This window comes from Oncorhynchus mykiss, chromosome 3 (genome assembly GCF_013265735.2).
Source record: "Oncorhynchus mykiss isolate Arlee chromosome 3, USDA_OmykA_1.1, whole genome shotgun sequence".
NCBI lineage: Eukaryota > Metazoa > Chordata > Actinopteri > Salmoniformes > Salmonidae > Oncorhynchus > Oncorhynchus mykiss.
In genome coordinates, this window is record NC_048567.1 from 45042392 (window position 1) to 45065041 (window position 22650).

At 41.2% G+C, this 22650-nt stretch overlaps 1 protein-coding gene across 2 annotated transcripts in view; it reads left to right on the plus strand.

Annotated features, from left to right (window-relative positions):
* The window catches only part of hibch (3-hydroxyisobutyryl-CoA hydrolase), a 51039-nt gene that overhangs the window by 1355 nt on the left and 27034 nt on the right, over positions 1 to 22650 (plus strand). The window contains exons 2-6 of one of the 2 annotated variants that reach the window (XM_021596968.2): positions 4827 to 4869; positions 5136 to 5270; positions 6315 to 6399; positions 6547 to 6627; positions 6851 to 6903. In XM_021596968.2, the coding sequence (XP_021452643.2) occupies positions 4827 to 4869; positions 5136 to 5270; positions 6315 to 6399; positions 6547 to 6627; positions 6851 to 6903 (397 nt within the window). The remainder of the gene's footprint in view (positions 1 to 4826; positions 4870 to 5135; positions 5271 to 6314; positions 6400 to 6546; positions 6628 to 6850; positions 6904 to 22650) is intronic. The other variant, XM_021596969.2, reaches the window with a different exon arrangement.

Genomic DNA, 22650 nt, shown 5'->3' on the forward strand with positions numbered 1-22650 from the left:
TCCTGTGACGGGCCAGGCACAGTGCAAGCTGACACGGTCGCCAGGTGTACAGTGTTTCCTCCAAACCCATTGGTGCGGCTGGCTTCCGGGTTAAGTGGGCATTGTGTCAAGAAGCACTGCGGTTGGGTTGTGTTTCGGAGGACGCACGGCTCTCGACCTTCGCCTCTCCTGAGTCTGTACGGGAGTTGCAGCGATGAGACAAGATTGTAATACCAATTGGGGAGAAAAAGGGGTACTTTAAAAAGTATAATAGTTTGTCTGAGTATACTGTGTTGTGTTGCTGCCCAATGGTGCTTCAACTCTCCATGCATGATTACAGTAGCTAATATCTTGACATTGCAATCATCAACCCATTAAACCTTGTTCACATGGGAGTGACTCAAATTAAATTGTTTGCTTATCTGATTTGAATCTGATATTTTTCCTGCTGTGTTAACAGCCAAAAAGCACATGGAATCATATTTCAAGCCACATTTCAAACCACCTTCATAGGTTTGAAATCCGATGCAAATCTGATTCCTGGCCATGTGAAAATAAGACTTTATTTTGCCCACAAGTGGTTTTTAGATTGTTATTTGGCATATCTTACTTGCTAGCTACTCTGACAGTTTTGAAAAAAAAAAACATGTGGTAGCTAACTAGCTTAATTATTTACAGACACATGAATGGGCTAAACTGCTACCTAGCTAGCTAATTGACTGCTGTGGCTAGCCAAAAAATGACTTGTTTTGAAAGTTCAATAATCTTATCCTTTGAGGCGTTTAAAAGTGGTCTTACACTATGATTTTTAACATTCAAAGCAACTGGGAAACGTTCATGGCAGGCATTGTCACCTTGGCTTGCTACACAACTCTTGAGTGATAGGAAGCATGAGCACCACCACCAATCAGCCTACACCACTGCATGCACACCCGTTGTTACTATGACAACTAGCGTAGACATGCCAGCAAATGGCTGCTGTCTGAATACACACGCACATCCTATTTGGTCAAAAGTAACTTGCTGTTTGGACCAATAATGTGTATCTGCTGACTGCGGTTACTACATGCCACACCTACTATGCTGCGCCCACACCATTGAGGCTGCTAATCGCTCTCTGGCTCATACTCCAGCACAGTCGGTGGCGGAAATGCACCTACTTTGGATGCCAACCAGGGCTCGACATTAAGGCTGGTCCGGAGCAAGTAAAAAATAAATCACAATATCAAACAATTACTCTGATCAGGCAGCTGTGCTGCCGCAGGGCAGTGTATGGTTGATATCCTGAGTAAATTGCCTATACTCCTATTTGCTATAACCTATTTCAATAAATATTTTATATTTACACAAAGCAAGAGAACAAAGGCAGAGCTGAGTCCCACCAAAGCAGCGCAAAATATCCGGTCACAATTTTGTTTTTTCTTCTCCCTGTCGAATGTTGGATGATCTGGGCCAATAGCCAAAGTCTATTTTTATAGCAGACACTCGGGTGTCTGATTTTTGTAAAAGGCCAAATGTTCTATTTTCTCTCAATTTGAAATGAATATGACTTGGCCTATTAAGAAACTCTTTCGGTTTAATTGCATGCTTAGATTTCTCCTGCCATGCTGTTTCATGATCAAACAATGAATGAATCAAACGGAGTCCTAGTTCTATCTCAAAGTTTTAAGTGCTTTTTTAAATAACTCCCAACACATGGGAGGCCTAAGGTAATAACGAGAGACAAAAGAAGCAATAGCAAGATATAAACATCGAATGAGAAATAATAAAAAAAAAAAAACTTAAGACAGAAATTATGCATGCGTGGCCAGAAAATAAATCCTTCCTTGTTATTGCAAACCAACGACCAAAAGCCTAATCCTACTAACTGAAATATCATTAAAGCATTAAGAGAAATTAAAGTTATGAAGAGGAATTTCCAAACTATACTAACAGTGTTTAATGGCCTAAAGTTGAAGCTTTTAAATGGGAACAATTAGTCGGAGTATATGCTATTCTCATTCACATATTTTGAATTACAAATATTTTAGGCCACAAGAAGTGAAATTGAGCAAACAATGCCAATATGGAAAAATCAAATGAGTCGTCAAAAGAACTTAGGCTACAGCTGAGGAATGCTTATGAAAGAAATGCATAGTTGAGCTAGGCCTATTTCCATATTATTTTAGCACTGTGCAACCTACCTACAACGCATATAGTAACCTAGGCCTAATATGAGCGGAAGATGAGGGAAAAATGTGAATCAGTTTATAATTATCCTGTTCTGAGAACAGCAGAGTTGCTTTTGACTATGTCACTGGCTCCATCTGTGTGCTTCTCCACACACAGGTAGCCAGATTGCTTCTGCACACACAGGTAGCCAGATTGCTTCTGCACACACGGGTAGCCAGATTGGCATAGCTGAGCAAAATAGGGGTGCTGAGTGTGCTGCAGCACCCTCTGAAAAATCTGATTTATTTTTATTTTTATGATTAATAAATAAGTATGTTTTTATTTTTCTCACAAGTACTGCATTGGGGCTTTACTAGTCCTTTATTAGTGACCGATATTGCCCTCTGTAGTGTGAAAAAAAAGAAAAATAATCTGCCCCTTTATTTTGGATGGCTGCTAGGGGCGATAACATCGTCTATGGCTGGGTTGTCAAACTCATTCCATAGAGGGCCTAGTGTCTGTTGGGTTTTCTGTTTCCCTTTCAATTAAGACCTAGACAACCAGGTGAGGGGAGTTCCTTACTAATTAGTGACCTTAATTCATCAAGTACAAGGGAGGAGCGAAAACCTGCAAATACTCAGCCCTCTGTGGAACAAGTTTGACAAGTGGACTATGGGTCTGCAGAATTTGTTCTTAGCTGACTTTCCTAGTTAACTTTTTATTTTTGATTTTATTTATTTTTAATCCCTACTATATATATATACTTCACTCATTTTCAGTCACCCTTTTGGCTGATGGTGTTACATACCTTTTTTTGTTGGGACAAGTGACTTAAGCATTTGGACAAGTAAAAAATGTGTCCAAAGGACAAGTGGCTAAAAAAGTTCATGTCAAGCCCTGGCAGCCACTGAAAACCCACCACCGAAGAAGAAAGAGGCTGGTAGCTAGATAGGCTAGGGGACACCGGTACACAGTGTGAAGGTTAGTGTGTGCTGGTGTCCTAGCTAGCAAACCAAACTGATTTGAGCATTAAGCCCTGCAGTGTGAACAAGGCTTTAGTCTTCCAATTTCAAATTGTGTTTCTCCAAAGAGACTGTACTTTCTAGCTAGTCCTTATTATAATGCAAGGTAGAATAAAAAAGCTTTTTAAATAAATCAAGCCTTGTCTTCTGCCGTTTGTCCTCTAACATTGTGAGCCAATATAACAGTAGGGAGGTCGAATGAATTGGCTGCTGCACAGTCACTATGGGAGCTCTTTCTAGAGCACCTGGTTAAATTGTGCATAAGAGCTTTTTTTTTTTATCTCAATGCTTAAACTAGTGATGGGGGGTCGCAGGACTTAGAACTATAAAAAATGTATTTCTCAAATGACACAAATCATTTGGAGTGGTCGCTCTATAAATGTCGCTGGCCACATACTAATACACGGATTAGACAGTCAAACTGTCATTTAAATAGCAGCCAACCGTTGTCACTGTTGATATTCTAAGGTGGGTCGTGATTCGTTTGAAAAAGTGGTTTGTTCCCTTTGGCAGACTCCCGAAATCAACATCCGCCATTCCAAAATATAGATAGCAGCCTTCAACAAATGTTTATCTAACCAACCTGTTAGATAAACCCAATGTATATGTAAGGGGCTTAATACAGTTGTATTCCAGCCACTAGGGGATACTCTGGTGAAGCCCATGGGAAGTAAAGTAATATAGTTTAAGTGAATTGGGAAGAGTAAGAATGAAAATTAAAGAAAGACTAAATGACTGTTACCTGTGCTGACATGATTAAAAGTGAAGTAAACCGTACTTTTCGCGTTGTAGTTTATATGATCCTTGGAAGTTTATATATATATATATGTTATTCCACATTTCCATGTGACCTTTGTATAATGTACGTTTAAACAGAACATACAACCAAAAAATGTTGCCCTCGTTCTATTGATTTCAATATGTAATGATATGAGTGATTAACACACAAGTGTTGCGTTAATCTTAGTGCGTTGGTGACCCACCTCAATCATAAAGCAACACTTCAAAGTGTGGCTGGTTGTCTTCTACAAGTTGTCCACTACCACTAAAATTCCCAGGTTCCGTGTGGTTTTTGAGCTGTGCTAGTTTTAACAGAATGTCCATCCTGATTTTCCGCCTTCTCTCTCTATTGATTTCAATGTGAAATTGATATGAGTAATTGACAAAACAGCGCTGCGTTTCCCTTTCTGTTTTGGCGACCCCCGTATCAAAATCTAACACTCTGAAATATAGCTGACTGTCTCCTGCCGGTTGTCCTCTAACCTGTGAGAAGAGAAAAAATCTCCTGTTTCCATGTTTTGTTTGTTGTTGTGTTAGTTTCAACAGCGTGTAACAACCAGATTTCCACCTAATCAATTTGTGATTTATTGCCGCTTGTCAAAACAATATGGCTTTTGGTGCTTGTACAGTTTTATAAGATGCTTTAAAAAAAAATACAAGTAATCATGGCTGCATTCTACCTTCATCATAAATTTCCAATGGTATTGTACTTAATCAGGTAAAGAAAACTGCTGAATGAGTCCAAAAAAACGAGTTGCAATTGATTTATTTTGACGATATACCAGCAATCACCAAATCAGGTTCGCCCAGCCTAATAAGAGGTCAGTATGTCCAAGTTTAGTGTTCATAGTGTTTAATCTCACCATTTTCACATCTTTCTTGTATTGTCTTTAGATTTAGGTCCCTCTGCAGATTGCAAAGAATTCGAGGGCAAATGGTAAGCACTTAAAATTTTTCTGTAAGACATTTAGCTAGCTATATGTGTGGTAATACTCCCTCCACAGAAGTGAAGGGGAGAGAGATGGACACACACGTTAAGCTATAGCTACAGTAGGTAACAGCACCACTTTATTGTATAGAATAGAAATCCTCTTCCTTTGGGTCAGGAGTTTAAGTCAAACCTGTCATGCTCGTCCTACTGCTATACCTAAATGTGTTTTCTTGTGTTGCATTGCCTTTTTTCTGTGTGTGTGTTTTTGGTAGCAGATGACGAGCCAGGCGGGAGCTGAGATACTGGTGGAGAAAGTGGGGAATGCTGGGGTGATTACCCTGAACCGCCCCAAAGCCCTGAACGCCCTCAACATGAACATGATACGACTCATGTACCCCCAGCTCAAGGTGAGCGTTAGTTGGTTAACACTGACTAGGCTACCTGTCACTGGGACAGGGGGCAAGGACAGGCAATAATATCAGTCCTGCTGCAAACAACGGCAGCGATCTGTAGGAGTAGTTCATTAAACGTGGCAAATTGTTAAATGTGGCTTACTGTTAAGGCCTCTAGCCACAGAAGGTAAACGGGAGCGTTTAAGGTTGCATTCAGCAAATTCAAATGTTTCAAAACCTGTTTTTAACCCTTTACACTCATGGGAATTGGCCTATATGGATAAGGATAAATTGAAGAGTTTCTTACAGATGAAATATGAGAAGCATATGCATAACCATGGTAGCAATTGAAAGGGAACAGTTTGGAGATAATGCGAAAATTATTAGGCCAACGGTGAGTACACAACAGTTCACAAGACTGAATCCAAACATTACACTGTTGATTTTATGTACATTTTACATTTACTGTACTTTTCGCTGCGTTTGTTGATAACAAAATCTGAAAACACTCTGGATACATTCAGTAACACGATAAGACTATTCCTGACAAATGTGGGGTAGGTGCAATGGTATTTATTATAATCCTCAATGTTTCATCTTTGAAAATAAATAGTCATCCGAATTTACGCCGTTTTCCTCACTTAGGAAACAAAAAAATTGCAAAAGATGCACAATTTACCGGAAGGGATGGGGGCTCACGTTCAGATCGGCTGTCAGTCAAAACCCGGAGCTCTGACGTCATGTATAGCATGTTACTGTACCGCCGCTACGTTCCAAATTAATTTAGGTTGTTTTTCATTACCCAAATCTGCCAATTCTAACCCGTATACGGGTATGAGTGGAAAGGGCTAATGTCAATGGAAAGTGGAACTTGGAAATGCTTCTATGTCTAAACACAAAAAATACTTAGCTTGAATGCGATCTGGGTTACATGGGCATTGCAATGGGCAATGTAACACCTTGTAATGTACCACGTGTAAACTTGGATAGCAGTCAGAATTGACTTGATCCACATAATGTACTCAAGCTGTTTTGAATCTGCTGCACGTTCCATTGTAGAAATGGGAGACGGACAAGGAGACTGATATTGTTATTGTCAAAGGAGCCGGTGGGAAAGCCTTCTGTGCTGGTGGAGACATCAGAGGTAAATAACAGACTGTCGAGAGTACACACGCACACGCATACTCGCACAGTATCTTGATATGTACTGAATATGTCGTCATCTTCATTTTCAAAAGTGTCTTATCTCTGTGCTTTACTGAGTGCATTTTGTAATCACATTTCTTCCTAGCTGTGACTGAAGCAGGGAAGATAGGAGATGCTCTTGCTAAGAACTTCTTCCGTGAAGAATACATCCTGAACAATACTATTGGTACGTGTCCCAATCTCGCCTCTTCCATGATTCTGGTAGAGGGGAAACATTTTAGAACAAACAATATCCCTGTGTATTACAAAACGTTTGGTTTTCGTTGTGAATCTACAAGAACAGACCATTCTCTGATGAGACCAGTTATGTTTAGTATTTTGGGAGCACCAGTTTCTCTCCTTTTGTCTATCTGTTCTGTTTTGACTTATATTTTATTTGATCTTTTAAGGAACATATCAGAAGCCATATGTGGCCCTTATTGATGGGATAACAATGGGAGGGGTGAGTATCTTAAAAAAAAAAAAAAAAAAATTTGGTTACAATGTTTGGCCCAGGTCACCAAGCATACAGATAGATGACATTGCATGTTATTGCTGTGGTGCACGTTTTCACCACAAGATGGCGACATGAGAGGGCACGATTAACACGATTTCCTGGGATCAGAGGGGCAGGGATGTTGTGTGGTCCTGGTGGTCATTCTGTCACGGCAGCTTGTCTCTGTAATCTCTCTTGGAGGGAAAAAAAAATGATGGAACAAAATAAAAACATAGGGGTAGGAGGGGAGGGCCTCTCAACCCAAACGCGGTTTGGCAAAACCCAACAAAATGGCAAATGGGTAACCGGTTGGTTCCCAAACTAGAATGGGTATTTGAATATGCTGTCATTTCGTGAATATCATGTCCCTTTTTGTATGCAGAAATAAAGTGAGAATGCTAAGCCTTTGAGCCATTGCCAGTGACCCAGTTTCGGGTTTATTTGAAATGACAATGTACCACAAACAAGGACAGATTTTTCCTTTGGTGGAAAACACTTGTACTGTGCATGCATTAGACTACCGTTAGACATATGTCTCTCTATTATGCTTGGGAATAATTTTGAACCGATTTTCAAAATGATATCACTTTGAGCTGGTTTGCTGGTGTTTTTACAGTATTTCATTTCCCCCAAAAAGAATAGATATTATTTGTATGCATTTTTTTTGCTCAGGAAACTTGGGAGGCCAAATGAAGTTGCTCTAGAGTTTAATTTGTCCCTATAAATTTACATCACCCTTGTGTGTTTGCAAACATTGCTGCACCAGGGCGACGTGAGCCATATTGGTTGCAGAACATGGGGGAGTTCTCATAGACCGGAAACAAAAAAGCCTCTCTTTACATGTAGCTTAAGAGTGCATTTCACACTACTTTGGGATTATAATTTAATTTTAAGGCCTGTATGAATGTTGACCTTAATATAAGCTTTGTGTCATCATCGCAAATGAACTGCATTATACTTGCACTTCAACCCAACTTCAACTACTGCCTAGGTCAATGAGCGTTAACATTCTAGCTAACAACTGCTGCATCCAAAATAGGTATTTTGCAATGATATCAACCAAACATGATCTTAGCGACTGTTCAAGCAATAATCGTAAGCGTATGAGAAGTAATACCTACGTAAATCTAGGCTGTTGAATGGGCACAGATAGCGATGGTGGTCTTTCAAAAAATTGAGAGCATCAGTGCCTGAGGTCAGTGTGTCTGTACTGAAAAGGGGCCTATGGCTGAAGATTAATCTTTCATTGTGAGTGGTAATACACCGACCACCCTGCAGGTGTCAGTCATATGCTTTACATCCTGTAGTCCTGACCAGCTCCTTTTATTGTGAATTGATACCTAGCTGGGCTCTCATTGGTTAGGATGAGAAGTGGCGTAGACCAGAGCATGTTGCTGCCACTTGTTTTTTTTCTTTCATCCTCCTGTTAGACTCGCTTGGAATGGGAATGAATACCTTGTTGTCCTGCAGTTTGCTAGAGGAGGAGAGACACTAGCTAGAATTACACAGATGGTAATCATACCCTGAGCTGATGCCTAAGGCAGTCAATACAGCCATGAAAGCATACCGTTATCGGTCTTTCTGATATTAGAGTACAAGCCACTCCATCTTTTTTTTATATGAGTAGATCGTTTTGGAGTATAGGACTATAGAATGTCTCACTTATACGTACCTTGTTGTAACAACACATTTCGATCCACAGAGATCCTTGTGAAGTCACGTCTGTAATTCTACAGTAGTAGTGCATTATTTTGCCCAGCCTGTCACTAGAAGTGATATATGATGGACGAGACACTGTGACAATAGTCCCACCCATCTGTCAGACTGTCAGCTGTGTGTCGCCTCCTCTTCCTCCCTGGTCCCTGCCCATCCTCTGTGTCCTGCATGTTTCACGGCTGCCCACCGAGGTCTCTGAGCACAGACGAGATGCGTGTGTCTATCGGGTTCAATGGTGTCGTGTGTTTGTTCTCGGTATCCCTCTGGCAGGGTGGAGTCACACACACACGCGCACACACACACACACACACACACACACACACACACACACACACACACACACACACACACACAGCTATGTCAATGTTCTTGTGGAATATGAAAGGGTTGGACTCAGGCAGGCTACGTTCAGATAACTCTCCTTGTGCAGGGTCAGACTTAAAACAAATAAAATCAAACTATTTATCACATGCGCCGAATACAACATTTGTAGACCTTACCATGAAATGCTTACTTACCAACAGTGCAGTTCAAGAAAGAGTTTAGAAAATATTTACCAAATACGCTAAAGTAAAAAATGATAAAAAGTAACACAATAAAATGACAATAACGAGGCTATATACAGGGGGTACCGGTACCGAGTCAATGTCGTGGGTAAGGTTAGTCAAGGTCATTTGTACATGTAGGTAGTGGTGAAGTGACTATGCATAGATAAACAGCGAGTAGTAGCAGTGTAAAAAAAAACAAATGGAGGGGGGTGGTCAATGTAAATAATCCCGTGGCCATTTTGATTAATTGTTCAGCAGTCTTATGGCTTAGGGGTAGAAGCTGTTGAGGAGCCTTTTGGTCCTAGACTTGGCGCCCCGGTACCGCTTGCCGTGCGGTAGCAGAGAGAACAGTCTATGACTTACTCACCAGTAAGGGGCGCTCCTTGGAATCTTCTTTGGATTGAGAAGTCCTCTAAAGTATGTTTTGCCCTCAACATCACTATTGTTTATACTTTAGTGCTTCACTTTTGTTCACTGCATATTTCCATGGGGGTGAAGGTATGGATGTCTAGCGATAGACGACTGGGAAAATGCATAAATTCAGTGGTTGGATGGTGGAAAGCAGTAGTTTAATGGAAGTTTTAAGCCCTGTCCGATCAGAACCATCTGTCCTGAATAAGGGCTTGATTTATTGCCCTTTCAGATTTTTAAGGGTGTTCCCACATCTCGGTCTAACGCAGCAAACAAGGACTACCTGTTGGCCTAATCAAACACAACAGAGCCACTGGGCTAGGCTATACTGACACAATTTATTAGCACTGTTAACCGATGAAACTCCATCCAGACACCTCACACCTCTTTTCACTAAACATTGCCTGCCTATCACAAAACACACTTTCAAATAGGGTTTTCACAATTTCACCTGATCCCTGCATTTGGAAGACAGTATCGGTCTTACATTGTAGAGCGATTCCTCACTTTTCCACAAAATGCAATCCATTGAATGGTCCTTTTGGAGGAAGGATTGTTGACATACATTTGTATCTGAAAGCATAATTGAAAAATAATTAAAGTCAATATATTTGTGACATTTTGGCCTTACCCAGGCCTCCTTTAAGACGCCATAATGTTTAGTCTGTAAGTGCTACGAAGTAGAAATCGGTGTCTTATTGAAGTTTTACTGCTTGCTCTTCAATATGAGTAGTATTTTTCCCCCTTTGTTTTATGTTAATTTTTGAATATAGAAAAATATAAACATGAATATTGGAAAAACAGACTGTTTTGACAAATGATTCTATATATTATTGAACATAATATACTTTACGGGCGTATCAAAGTTCCAGAGTGCTAGTTTTAAAGTTATGGCCCATTGTATACATACAAATTGGAATAGTAGGCAGCCCTCCTTTTTACTTGAATCATTGCACATTCTGCAAATCACCAGCAGAGGGTGACCATTTTTTGAATACATTTTCACATTGCTCATCACTGTAAAAGTAGCAGAAATCCCACTCTAGAACTTCGATATGCCCGTACAGTATTTTATGTTCAACAATATATTGAAACATTAGCCAAATCCAAATGTATTTTTTTTCAATATTTATGAATCAATGTAAATAAAATAAAAAATAAAAAAATGTTTTAAAGTGAATGGAATCAAAACACTACTCATATTACAGAGCAAGCGGAAAAGCTTCATGTGACACCAATGTCTGCTTTGTAGCACTAATAGATGAAACATTATGGCACTGCATCTCAGTGCTATAGGCGTCACTACAGACCCTGATTTGATTCCAGGCTGTATCACAACCGGCCATGATTGGGAGTCCCATAGGGCGGCGCACAATTGGCCCAACATCAAATCAAATTTTATTTGTCACATATACATGGTTAGCAGATGTTAATGCGAGTGTAGCGAAATGCTTGTGCTTCTAGTTCCGACAATGCAGTAATAACCAACGAGTAATCTAGCTAACAATTCCACAACTACTACCTTATACACACAAGTGGAAAGGGATAAAGAATATGTACATAAAGATATATGAATGAGTGATGGTACAGAACGACATAGGCAAGATGCAGTAGATGGTATTGAGTACAGTATATACATATGAGATGAGTAATGTAGGGTATGTAAACATGATATTAAATGGCATTGTTTAAAGTGGCTAGTGATACATTTTTTTACATAGATTTCCATTACTAATTACTAAAGTGAGCTGGAGTTGAGTCAGTATGTTGGCAGCAGCCACTCAATGCTAGTGGTGGCTGTTTAACAGTCTGATGGCCTTGAGATAGAAGCTGTTTTTCAGTCTCTCGGTCCCAGCTTTGATGCACCTGTTTTGACCTCGCCTTCTGGATGATAGTGGGATGAACAGGCAGTGGCTCGGGTGGTTGCTGGCCTTGATGATCTTTATGGCCTTCCTGTGACATCGGGTGGTGTAGGTGTCCTAGAGGGCAGGTAGTTTGCCCCCGGTGATGCGTTGTGCATACCCTTAACATGATGCAGCAGTCAATATGCTTGAAAATTTGCAGAGTGGTACTAAATATGCAGAGTGGTACTCAACATCGTCCTGGTTTAGGGTTTGGCTGGGGTAGGCTGTCATTGTAAATAAGAATTTGTTCTTAACTGACTTGCCTGGTTAAATAAAAATATAAAAAATATGTAACTTTTTGACCAAATTGACATATAAATGGATTTATAGATTTCTCATCTGTTCTATGTGCGCTATTTCTATGCTTCCAGTTCTTATGTTTCGTTTTTGCGTCTTTTACTTTGTTTTGTACACCAGCTGAAAATACATGCTTTTGAAAATATTTCTCACAGTGGTTTAGATGGTACAATAATTCTCTACACTATACTTGCTTGTTTTGTCACATAAACTGGAATTAGGCGAACTATTAGAATTTTTGCAACCGGGAAATGACAGAGTGATTTCTGCATATTGCACCTTTTAAAGAAGGCCTGGGTAACACCGAATTCACAGCTTGAATTTAAAATGGGTTAAATTGAGATGTTTTGTCACTAGCCTACACACAATACCCCATAATGTGAGTGGAATTATGTTTTTAGAATTGTTTACAAATCAATAAAAAATGCAAAGCTGAAATGTCTTGAGTCAATAAGTATTCAACCCTAAATAAGTTCAGGAGTAAAAATGTGCAAGTTGCACTCTGTGTGCAATAATAGTGTTTAACATGATTTTTGAGTCACTACCTCATCTCTGTACCCCACACAAACAATTATATGAAAGGTCCCTCAGTTGAGCAGTGAATTTCAAGCATGGATTCAACCACAAAGACCAGGGAGGTTTTCCAATGCCTCGCAAAGAAGGAAACCTATTGGTAGACGAAAAAAGCAGACATTAAGATCCCATTGAGCATGGTGAAGTTATTAAGTACACTTTGGGTGGTGTATCAATACACCCAGTCACTAATAATTTACAGGGGTCCTTCCTAACTCAGTTGCTGAAGAGGAAGAAAACTGCTCAGGGTTTTCACCATGAAACCAGAAAGTAAGTTTAACGGCTGTGATGGGGAAAAAACTGAGGATGGATAAACAACATTGTAGGCCTACTCCACAATAGTAACCTAATTGACAGAGTGAAAAGAAGGGCGCCTGTACATAATAAAAGTATTCCAAAACATGTATCCTGTTTGCAACAGGGCACTAAAATAATACTGCAAAAAATGTGGCAAAGTTATTCACTTTTTGTCCTGTATACAAAGGGTTATGTTTTGGGAAAATCCAATACAACACATTACAGAGTACCACTCTGCATATTTTCAAGCATATTGGTGGCTGCATCATGTTAAGGATATGCATGCTTGCAATCGTTAAGGCCTGGGGAGTTTTTCAGAATGAATATAAACGGAATGGAGCTAAGCACAGTTAAATTGTAGAGGAAAACCTGGTTCTGTCTGCTTTCCACCAGACACTGAGATTTATTCACCTTTCTGTAGGACAATAACCCGACACACACGCCTAAATATACACTCAAGTTGTTTACCAAGACAACATTGAATGTTCCTGAGTGGCCTAGTTATAGTTTTGACTTAAATCGGCTTGAAAATCTATAGCAAGGCTTGAAAATGGCTGTCTAGCAATGATCAACAACCAACTTGACAGAGCTTGAAGAATTTAAAATAGAATAATGTGCAAATATTGTACAATCCAGGTGTGCAAAGCTCTTACAGACTCTAACGTATTGACTGGTGGGTTTGAATACTAATATAATTTTCAATAAACTTGCAAAAACTTCTAACAACATGTTTTCACAGCCATGATGGGGTATTGTATATGCATGGGTGAGAGAAAAAAATATGATGTGAAATTCAGGCTGTAACAATTTTGGGGGGGGGAATAAGTCAAGGGGTATGAATACTTTAATACTTTCTGAAGGCACTGAATGCCAACTGTGATCAATTATTTCTCAATGATGCTTTTACATACAAATGTCAAACACATGTCAACAATCCATCTCCAAAATCATGGTCGTCTTTTGTCCTGGTTTTGTGAGGAATCACTCTGTAGGTGTATTCTTATGGTTGCATTTCATGCCCTTAACCCTTGCTTTTACCCCTTGTTTGATGTGCTTGCCTGCAATGTTCACCCAGCAATGTCTACATAGGTTTTTTTTTTTCCTCATTTGGATTTGTTCAACCCCTGTGTCCTCTCTCGCCTACTTTTCAAAGGTTACCGAGAAGAGGCAGAGAGGGACGTGGACGGACAAATGCGCTTGAAATGAGTGTGAAATTAGATTATCCTTCTCCACTCGCTTGTCATCAGGCAAATTACATTTACAGGGGCGTATCCCGAAATAAAATTAAGTTTGTTGTTCGAGACACTTTATAGATTAAATGATAAGTAGCATATTTTTCTTTAAACGTGTGCATGGTTTTCTTCTCCGACAAAACAAAATCTGATTCAAAGGACTCCGGTAGGATACACATTACTGCCCTTAACAAAAGGTGGCTGTCAAGGAGAGGAGGACACGCTTCCATTTGCATCTCCTCAACCACCTATCTGTTTCCGGGTCACAGAGGAGAGAGGGGCTGGAGGACAGACTTTTGCCCAAATGAAAAGGCCATATAGGCAAAACAGTAGAGGAAGCAAAACATTTAAATGGGATTGAGCCTTTGATGTTGCAGCAACATGCATTATCTTCTGTTGATGATGATAATGTGCTGATGTAGTGTCAGGTTGATTCGCTACTGCATGTGACAATTGATCTTAGCTGACGCTCGCTATTGGATCGATAAAGCGTGATATTTTTGGTTTTGAACTGCTTGTTTTACTAAGTCTGCATGATTTTTCAGCAGTTCTCTCGACATTTGTTCATTCAAATTTTTTATTAGGATGTGGAGGGGCTGCTGGTGGCTGCCAGACGTTGTAGTCTATCAAATCAGCCATTCTTCCCAAACCTCCAGATGCTTTTTCTGGAACGGTTCGCATCCGGATGTTCGATTAATCACTTAGTGAGGTTAAATAACAGTTCCCAATACTGGGTCATAGTCATTAGGGCACGCAACGAAACATTTACAGTTGAAGTCGGGAGTTTACATACACTTAGGTTGGAGTCATTAAAACAAGTTTTTGAACCACTACCCACATTTCTTGTTAAACAATCTATAGTTTTGGCAGGTCGGTTAGGACATCTACCTTGTTAGAAAAATGACTTGTGTCGTGCACAATTGTTTACAGACAGATTATTTCACTTATAATTCACTGTATCACAATTCCAGTTGGTCATACACTAAGTTGACTGTGCCTTTAAACAGCTTGGAAAATTCCAGAAACTGATGTCATGGCTTTAGAAGCTTCTGTTAGGCTAATTGACGTCATTTGAGTCAATTGGAGGTGTACCTGTATTTCAAGGCTTACCTTCAAACTCCGTGTCTCTTTGCTTGACATCATGGGACAATCAGCCAAGACCTCGGGGAAAAGATTGTAGACCTCCACAAGTCTGGTTCATTCTTGGGAGCAATTTCCAAATGCCTGAAGGTACCACGTTCATCTGTACAAACAATAGTACACAAGTATAAACACCATGGGACCATGCAGACGTCATACCGCTCAGGAAGGAGACGCGTTCTGTCTCCTAGAGATGAACGTACTTTGGTGCGAAAAGTGCAAATCAATCCCAGAACAACAGCAAAGAACCTTGTGAAGATGGTGGAGGAAACCGGTACAAAATTATCTATATCCACAGTAAAATTAGTCCTATATCGACATAACCTGAAAGACTGCTCAGCAAGGAAGAAGCCACTGCTCTAAAACCGCCATAAAAAAAGACAGACTACGGTTTGCAACTGCACATGGGGACAAAGATCGTACTCTTTGGAGAAATGTCCTCTGGTCTGATGAAACAAAAATATAACTGGCCATAATGACCAACGTTATGTTTGGAAGACAATGGGGGAGGCTTGCAAGCCGAAGAACACCATCCCAACCGTGAAGCACGGGGGTGGCAGCATCATGTTGTGGGGGTGCTTTGCTGCAGGAGGGACTGGTGCACTTCACAAAATAGATGGCATCATGAGGAAAGAAAATTATGTGGATATATTGAAGCAACATCTCAAGACATTGGTCAGGAAGTTAAAGCTTGGTTCCAAATGGGTCTTCCAAATGGACAATGTCCCCAAGCATACTTCCAGAGTTGTGGCAAAATGGCTAAAGGACAACAAAGTCAAGGTATTGTGAGTGGCCACCACAAAGCCCTGACCTGAATCCTATAGAAAATGTGTGGGCAGAACTGAAAAAGCATGTGCGAGCATGGAGGCCTACAAAACTGACTCACTTACTTACACCAGCTGTGTCTGGAGGAATGGGCCAAAATTCACCCAACTTATTGTGGGAAGCTTGTGGAAGGCTACCCGAAACGTTTGACCCAAGTTAAACAACTTAAAGGCAATGTTACCAAATACTAATTGAGTGTACGTAAACGTCTGACCCACTGGGAATGTGATGAAATAAATAAAAGCTGAAATAAATCATTCTCTCTACTATTATTCTGACATTTCACATTCTGAAAATAAATTGGTGATCCTAACTGACCTAAGACAGGGAATTTTTCCTCGGATTAAATGTCAGGAATTGTGAAAAACTGAGTTCAAATGTATTTGGCTAAGGTGTATGTAAACTTCCAACTAAAACTGTAAATGAGAATTTCTTATTGGACAAGTCCATGTAGTCCCTCCGTGTTTCATAATGAACGCATCCCACTTGTTGTGATATGTCTGTGTCTGATTAGGGTGAGGCTGCAGAATGAGGACGACCCCGCAGCCCTTCCATTGGGACTAAATAAAGCCACATGCTAACAAAGGGGATCCTTTACTGTGTTCAGTTACTTAGCACTGATCCCGTGTTAGCCCCAGGCTAGTTTTCCTTGTGATGTAAAGGCTTACTGGCACGTGTGCGAAGGTGATGCGGTGATGAATACCAGATGATCTAATGCCACGGCATGACGAATGCCCAACTCCGTTCAGAGGGTAACATTTTAGTGACGTTCTAGCTAGATCATCCCAGTTCCTTATCCTGTGTCTGCTGTCGATTATGTAAACAGAGTACAGCTACAGGAAAGACAACATCAGGTTGACATTTTAGTCATTTAGGAGCCGCTCTTGTCCAGAGCGACTTACACTTAGTGCATTCATCTTAAGACGGCTAGGTCTTTTGATCATCTTATTAGCAAACCTCTGCCAAGCATGACTTTATAGTCTGAAGGGTGAAATGGGGGATTGACTCATGCTGACAGCTCAGACCGAGAACACGTTCACACCCCACACACAAACTCTGAATCTAAAAACTAGTCGCACTATGAAAGCCACTATTAAATCTATGCCTTACATTGAAACAGCAAGACCGTGGTTGTGTGAGAAGTGCTTACACCACAATAACGGCTGGTAGAGTGCACTCAGCTCCTTCTCAAGAGTGCGGTACATTTCCATATTTATTGAAAGGCTCTAATATTGTGGGAAGACCAGAGAGGACTGTTCTGTGGCTAAGGCTTGGGAGTCATGGCTGCTCATTGATTGAGATTTGGCCCTGGTTAGTTGTTTGTATGCGATCTTTACCTACCTCCCGGGGGAAAAGCCTTCCATTTCGTTAATGTTTCTGTAATACTATCTGTGGGTTTCATTTAGGGAGAGTCGGCTCTAACAGAGACCCCTTAGTTTCTCCTCAGGGTATTTCCTTTCATTTTCATTTAGACTCCTGTTGAAAAGACAAGGAAATCCCTTAACCTTGTTTCAGTCATAGTTAGATTAGCCTGCCCCTCTCTCCTGCTTTCATCAGATAATGGAGATGTTATTCCACACAAAGACCAGAGGATTGTAATGAACTGTTGTCAAATTCTGCAGTTTTTTTTTTACTTCAAAGGGAATACTTAGCAATTGTCTTTGCCTCTGATGCCATTCTAGTGAGCAGTAGGGTACTACAACTTAACTACTAAAGTAAAGATGCAAAGCTGAGTGAAAGTGGCATAAAGAGTCAGATCGGACCCCCCCCAAAAAAGAAAAATAACTACTACCCACATGGATATTTCATTGTGTTTTATGGAGAAGTTTTTTCCTATAAAGGTGTGGAAAAACACCCTTCTGCAGGGTATTCATAGCTTTATACTGTAGATGAGAATAACCCAGTGACTCCTGATGAAGCGGTAGAATGTGAGGAACGTGCTAGTCCTGGGCTACACTGTATATTTGACAAGTCCCATGTTCCCAGGAAAACCCGAGTACCCTGGACGTGTAATATGGTGGTACCGATAGATCATGTTGTTCCTTTTACTTTTATGGGTATGATTTCATTTCATGGAATGTTAAACGAAGTGCTTCCCTTTCATGCTTCTTCATTCCGACCAGCAGTTCCCATCGTTTATAAAAAGGCGAGAGATATACGGCCTCAGATTCCATCCTGTTAAGGATTCTCCTTGAACCTTGGTGGGGGAGGGGGGAAATCTGCTTTTTCCACTCCCGTCTCCAGAGTCTGCACATCCATGTCAATGGGTGGTATTTTCCACTTCGGAGGAAAGCCTGGTTAGAGCTGGCTAGACAGACAACTCAAATTCCATCCATTTGTTAATGGCTTCTCTATCTCTGGTGTCCTGATTCGATGGGAATGACTCAGGGAACCAAACAAGGAGCATGTCCTTCAACGGCCATTTACACGCACAACACTTCATAAATAAGCCTTACCCTGTACATTCTATAAAAAATTTAATCGGAACTTCATGAAATATAGATTCATACACAAATTCATGCTAGTTAGAGAGGTCAAATATGATGTAGAAGTCCCTATCTACAAGCTAATTTGGTCCTTGTATATAAATCATCCTTCAGTGCGACAGAAATCACTTGACGCTTTAGGCCTTCAGCAAAATGTGATTGATTTGAATTGCTGCAAGGGTGCGTGTTGGAATGTATTGGGAGGAGACGGAGGTATTGATACATTAACCATGACACTTATCACCACTGACTGCTCTATAGACCTACGATAAAAGATGTCCATCCTCCGGGGACCATTGACTCTGTCAGGGCAGTTCAATCAACTAGTAAAGTTCTGTTTTCCTTACCAAGGTCTCCTCCCATCATCTCGTCATTTCCTCAATGTCATTCTATGCTTTTATTTCCTTAAAGGTCTCCTATACTGCATATCCTAATTTTCTTTGGGCTGCTGCCCCCTTGTGTCCCTGAAGCTACCCCAAGCAGAGTTGACTCAGCTCAAGGGTCATTGTCTGTTGTAGGTCATGCCTGTCAATTGGGGGCTCTCACGTCACATCAGAGCTACATATCTCCCGGTCAACACCAGAGAGTTGTCTGTTCAGTTTCTGTTGATAAGAGGTTGTTTAATCTGCACTGCCATTTGTCACACAACCCCTAGATTTACCCGGGGTGGTTGGGGTCGTCTATGTGTTTGTTTTGGCTCACTGTTTATTGTTACTGTTAGCCAGCTGCCTGCCTGTCTGTAGTCACGGACTCACTGCAGACTAGACTCTACGTGCTCTTTCACAGACATCATCAATGCAGAGCAGATGCTGATGTGCTCTGTGTACATCTACCAATGTTTTAAATCACCTTTATCGCCAAATAGAACAACTAAAGATTAGATAAGGCTATCCACATCATGTTAAGATTAAGGGAGCTGTGCAGCTGTTCTTAACCAATGGCCATGTATTGTGAACAATGTGCTTCTCTTTTACACTGATCTTTTACTGAGAGGAAACTTGTATAAAATGAGCTTGGGCTGACGGCAGTCTCTCTTACCATATAGTACCAGTCAAAAGTTTGGACACACCTACTCATTCAAAGGTTTTTATTTATTTGTACTATTTTCTACATTGTAGAATAATAGAGAAGACATCAAACTATAAAATAACACATGGAATCATGTAGGAACCAAAAAAGTGTTAAACAAATCAAAATATATTAGATTCTTCAAAGTATCCACCCTTTGCCTTGATGATAGCTTTGCACACTCTTAGTATTTTCTCAACCAGCTTCACCTGGAATGCTTTTCCAACAATCTTTGAGTTCCCACATATGCTGAGCACTTGTTGGCTGCTTTTCCTTCACTTTGCATTCCAACTCATCCCAAATCATCTCAATTGGGTTGAGGTCAGGTGATTGTGGAGGCCAGGTCATCTAATGCAGCACTCTCACTCTCCTTCTTGGTCAAATAGCCCTCTACACAGCCTGGAGGTGTGTTGGGTCATTGTCCTGCTTAAAATGATTAGTCCCACTAAGCGCAAACCAGATGGGATGGTGTGCCGCTGCAGAATACTGTGGTAGCCATGCTGGTTTAGTGTGCCTTGAATTCTAAATATATCACAGACAGTGTCACCAACCAAGCACCACCACACCACCTCCTCCATGCTTCATGGTGGGAACCACACATGCAGAGATCATCCGTTCACCTACTCTGCGTCTCACAAAGACACAGCGGTTAGAACTAAACATTTCAAATTTTGACATTTAACCCGGTCCAATGCCCATTGCTCTTGTTCCTTGACCCAAGCAAGTCTCTTCTTCTTATTGGTGTCCTTTTAGTAGTGGTTTCTTTGCAGCAATAAGACCATGAAGCCCTGACTTCTACAGATGCACAATCGAGAGCATCCTGGCGGGCTGTATCACCGCCTGGTATGGCAACTGCACCGCCCTCAACCGTAAGGCTCTCCAGAGGGTAGTGAGGTCTGCACAACGCATCACCGGGGGCAAACTACCTGCCCTCCAGGACACCTACACCACCCGATGTCACAGGAAGGCCATAAAGATCATCAAGGACATCAACCACCCGAGCCACTGCCTGTTCACCCCGCTATCATCCAGAAGGCGAGGTCAGTACAGGTGCATCAAAGCTGGGACCGAGAGACTGAAAAACAGCTTCTATCTCAAGGCCATCAGACTGTTAAACAGCCACCACTAACACTGAGTGGCTGCTGCCAACACACTGACACTGACTCAACTCCAGCCACTTTAATAATGGGAATAGATGGGAAATGATGTAAATATATCACTAGCCACTTTAAACAATGCTACCTTATATAAATGTTACTTACCCTACATTATTCATCTCATATGCATACGTATATACTGTACTCTATATCATCGACGGTATCCTTATGTAATACATGTATCACTAGCCACTTTATACTATACTATGCCACTTTGTTTACATACTCATCTCATTTGTACATACTGTACCCGATAACATCTACTGTATCTTGCCTATGCTGCACTGTACCATCACTCATTCATATATCCTTATGTACATATTCTTTATCCCCTTACACTGTGTACAAGACAGTAGTTTTGGAATTGTTAGTTAGATTACTTGTTATTACTGCATTGTCGGAACTAGAAGCACAAGCATTTCGCTACACTCGCATTAACATCTGCTAACCATGTGTATGTGACAAATAAAATTTGATTTGATTTGATTCATGCTGTCTCCTCTGAACAGTTGATGTTGAGATGTGTCTGTTACTTGAACTCTGAAGCATTTATTTGGTCTGCAATTTCTGAGGCTGGTAGCTCTAATGAACTTATCCTCTGCAGCAGAGGTAACTCTGGGTCTTCCTTTCCTGTGGCGGTACTCATGAGAGCCAGTTTCATCATAGCGTTTGATGGATTTTGTGACTGCACTTGAAGAAACTTTCTAAGTAATTGCAACGTTCCGGATTGACTGACCTTCATGTCTTAAAGTAATGATAAACTGTCATTTCTCTTTGTTTATTTGAGCTGTTTTGCCATTTGCCAAGACTTGGTCTTTTACCAAATAGGCCTACCTTCTCTATACCAACCCTACCTTGTCATGACACAACTTATTGAGCTCAAACGCAGTTTAACACTTTTTTTTAAGTTCCTACATGATTCCATATGTATTATTTCATAGTTTTGATGTCTTCGCTATTATTCTTATATAGGTCCTGGATGGCAGGAATCTTGGCCCCAGTGATGTACTGGGCCGTACGCACTACCATCTGTAGCGCCGAGCAGTTGTCATACCAGGCGGTGATGCTCTCGATGGTGCAGCTGTAGAACTTTTTGAGGACCCATGCCAAATCTTTTCAGTCTCCTGAGGGGGAAAAGGTGTTGTGCCCTCTTCATGACTGTCTTGGTGTGTTTGGACCATGATAGTCTGTTGAGGTGGACACCAAGGAACTTGAAACTCTCTGCCCGCTCCACTGCAGCCACGTCGATGTGAATGGGGGGCGTGTTCGGCCTTCCTTTTCCTGTAGTCCACGATCATCTCCTTTGTCTTGCTCACGTTGAGGGAGAGGTTGTTGTCCTGGCACCACACTGCCAGTTCTCTGACCTCCTCCCAAAAGCCTGTCTCATCGTTGTCGGTGATCATGCCTACCACTGTTGCGTCATCAGCAAACTTAATGATGGTGTTGGAGTTGTGCTTGGCCACGCAGTCATGGGTGAACAGGGAGTACAGGAGGGGACTAAGCACGCACCCCTGAGGAGCCCCCGTGTTAAGGATCAATGTGGCAGATGTGTTGTCTAACCTTACCACCTGGTGCGGCCCGTCAGGAAGTCCAGGATCCAGTTGCAGAGGGAGGTGTTTAAGTCCCAGGGTCCTTAGCTTAGTGATGAGGTGTTCCTTTTGTCCAGGTGGGAAAGGGCAGTGTGGAGTGCGATTGAAATTGTGTCATATTTGGATTTGCCATTGGATGAATCCCGGACCATATTCCAGTCTGTGCTAGCAAAACAGTCCTGTAGCATAGCATCCGCGCATCTGACCACTTCCGTATTGAGCGCGTCACTGGTATTTCCTGCTTAAGTTTTTGCTTCTAAGCGGGAGTCGGGAGGATAGAATTATGGTCAGCGTCTCTGTGTGTGGAGTAAAGGTCGCCTAGAGGTTGTTTTTTTCCCCCTCTGGTTGCATTGAGGTAAAACGGATTTAAGTTTGCCTGCATTATATTCCCTGGCCACTAGGAGCACCACTTCTGGATGAGCATTTTCTTGTTTGCTTATGGCCTAATACTGCTCGTTGAGTGCGGTCTTA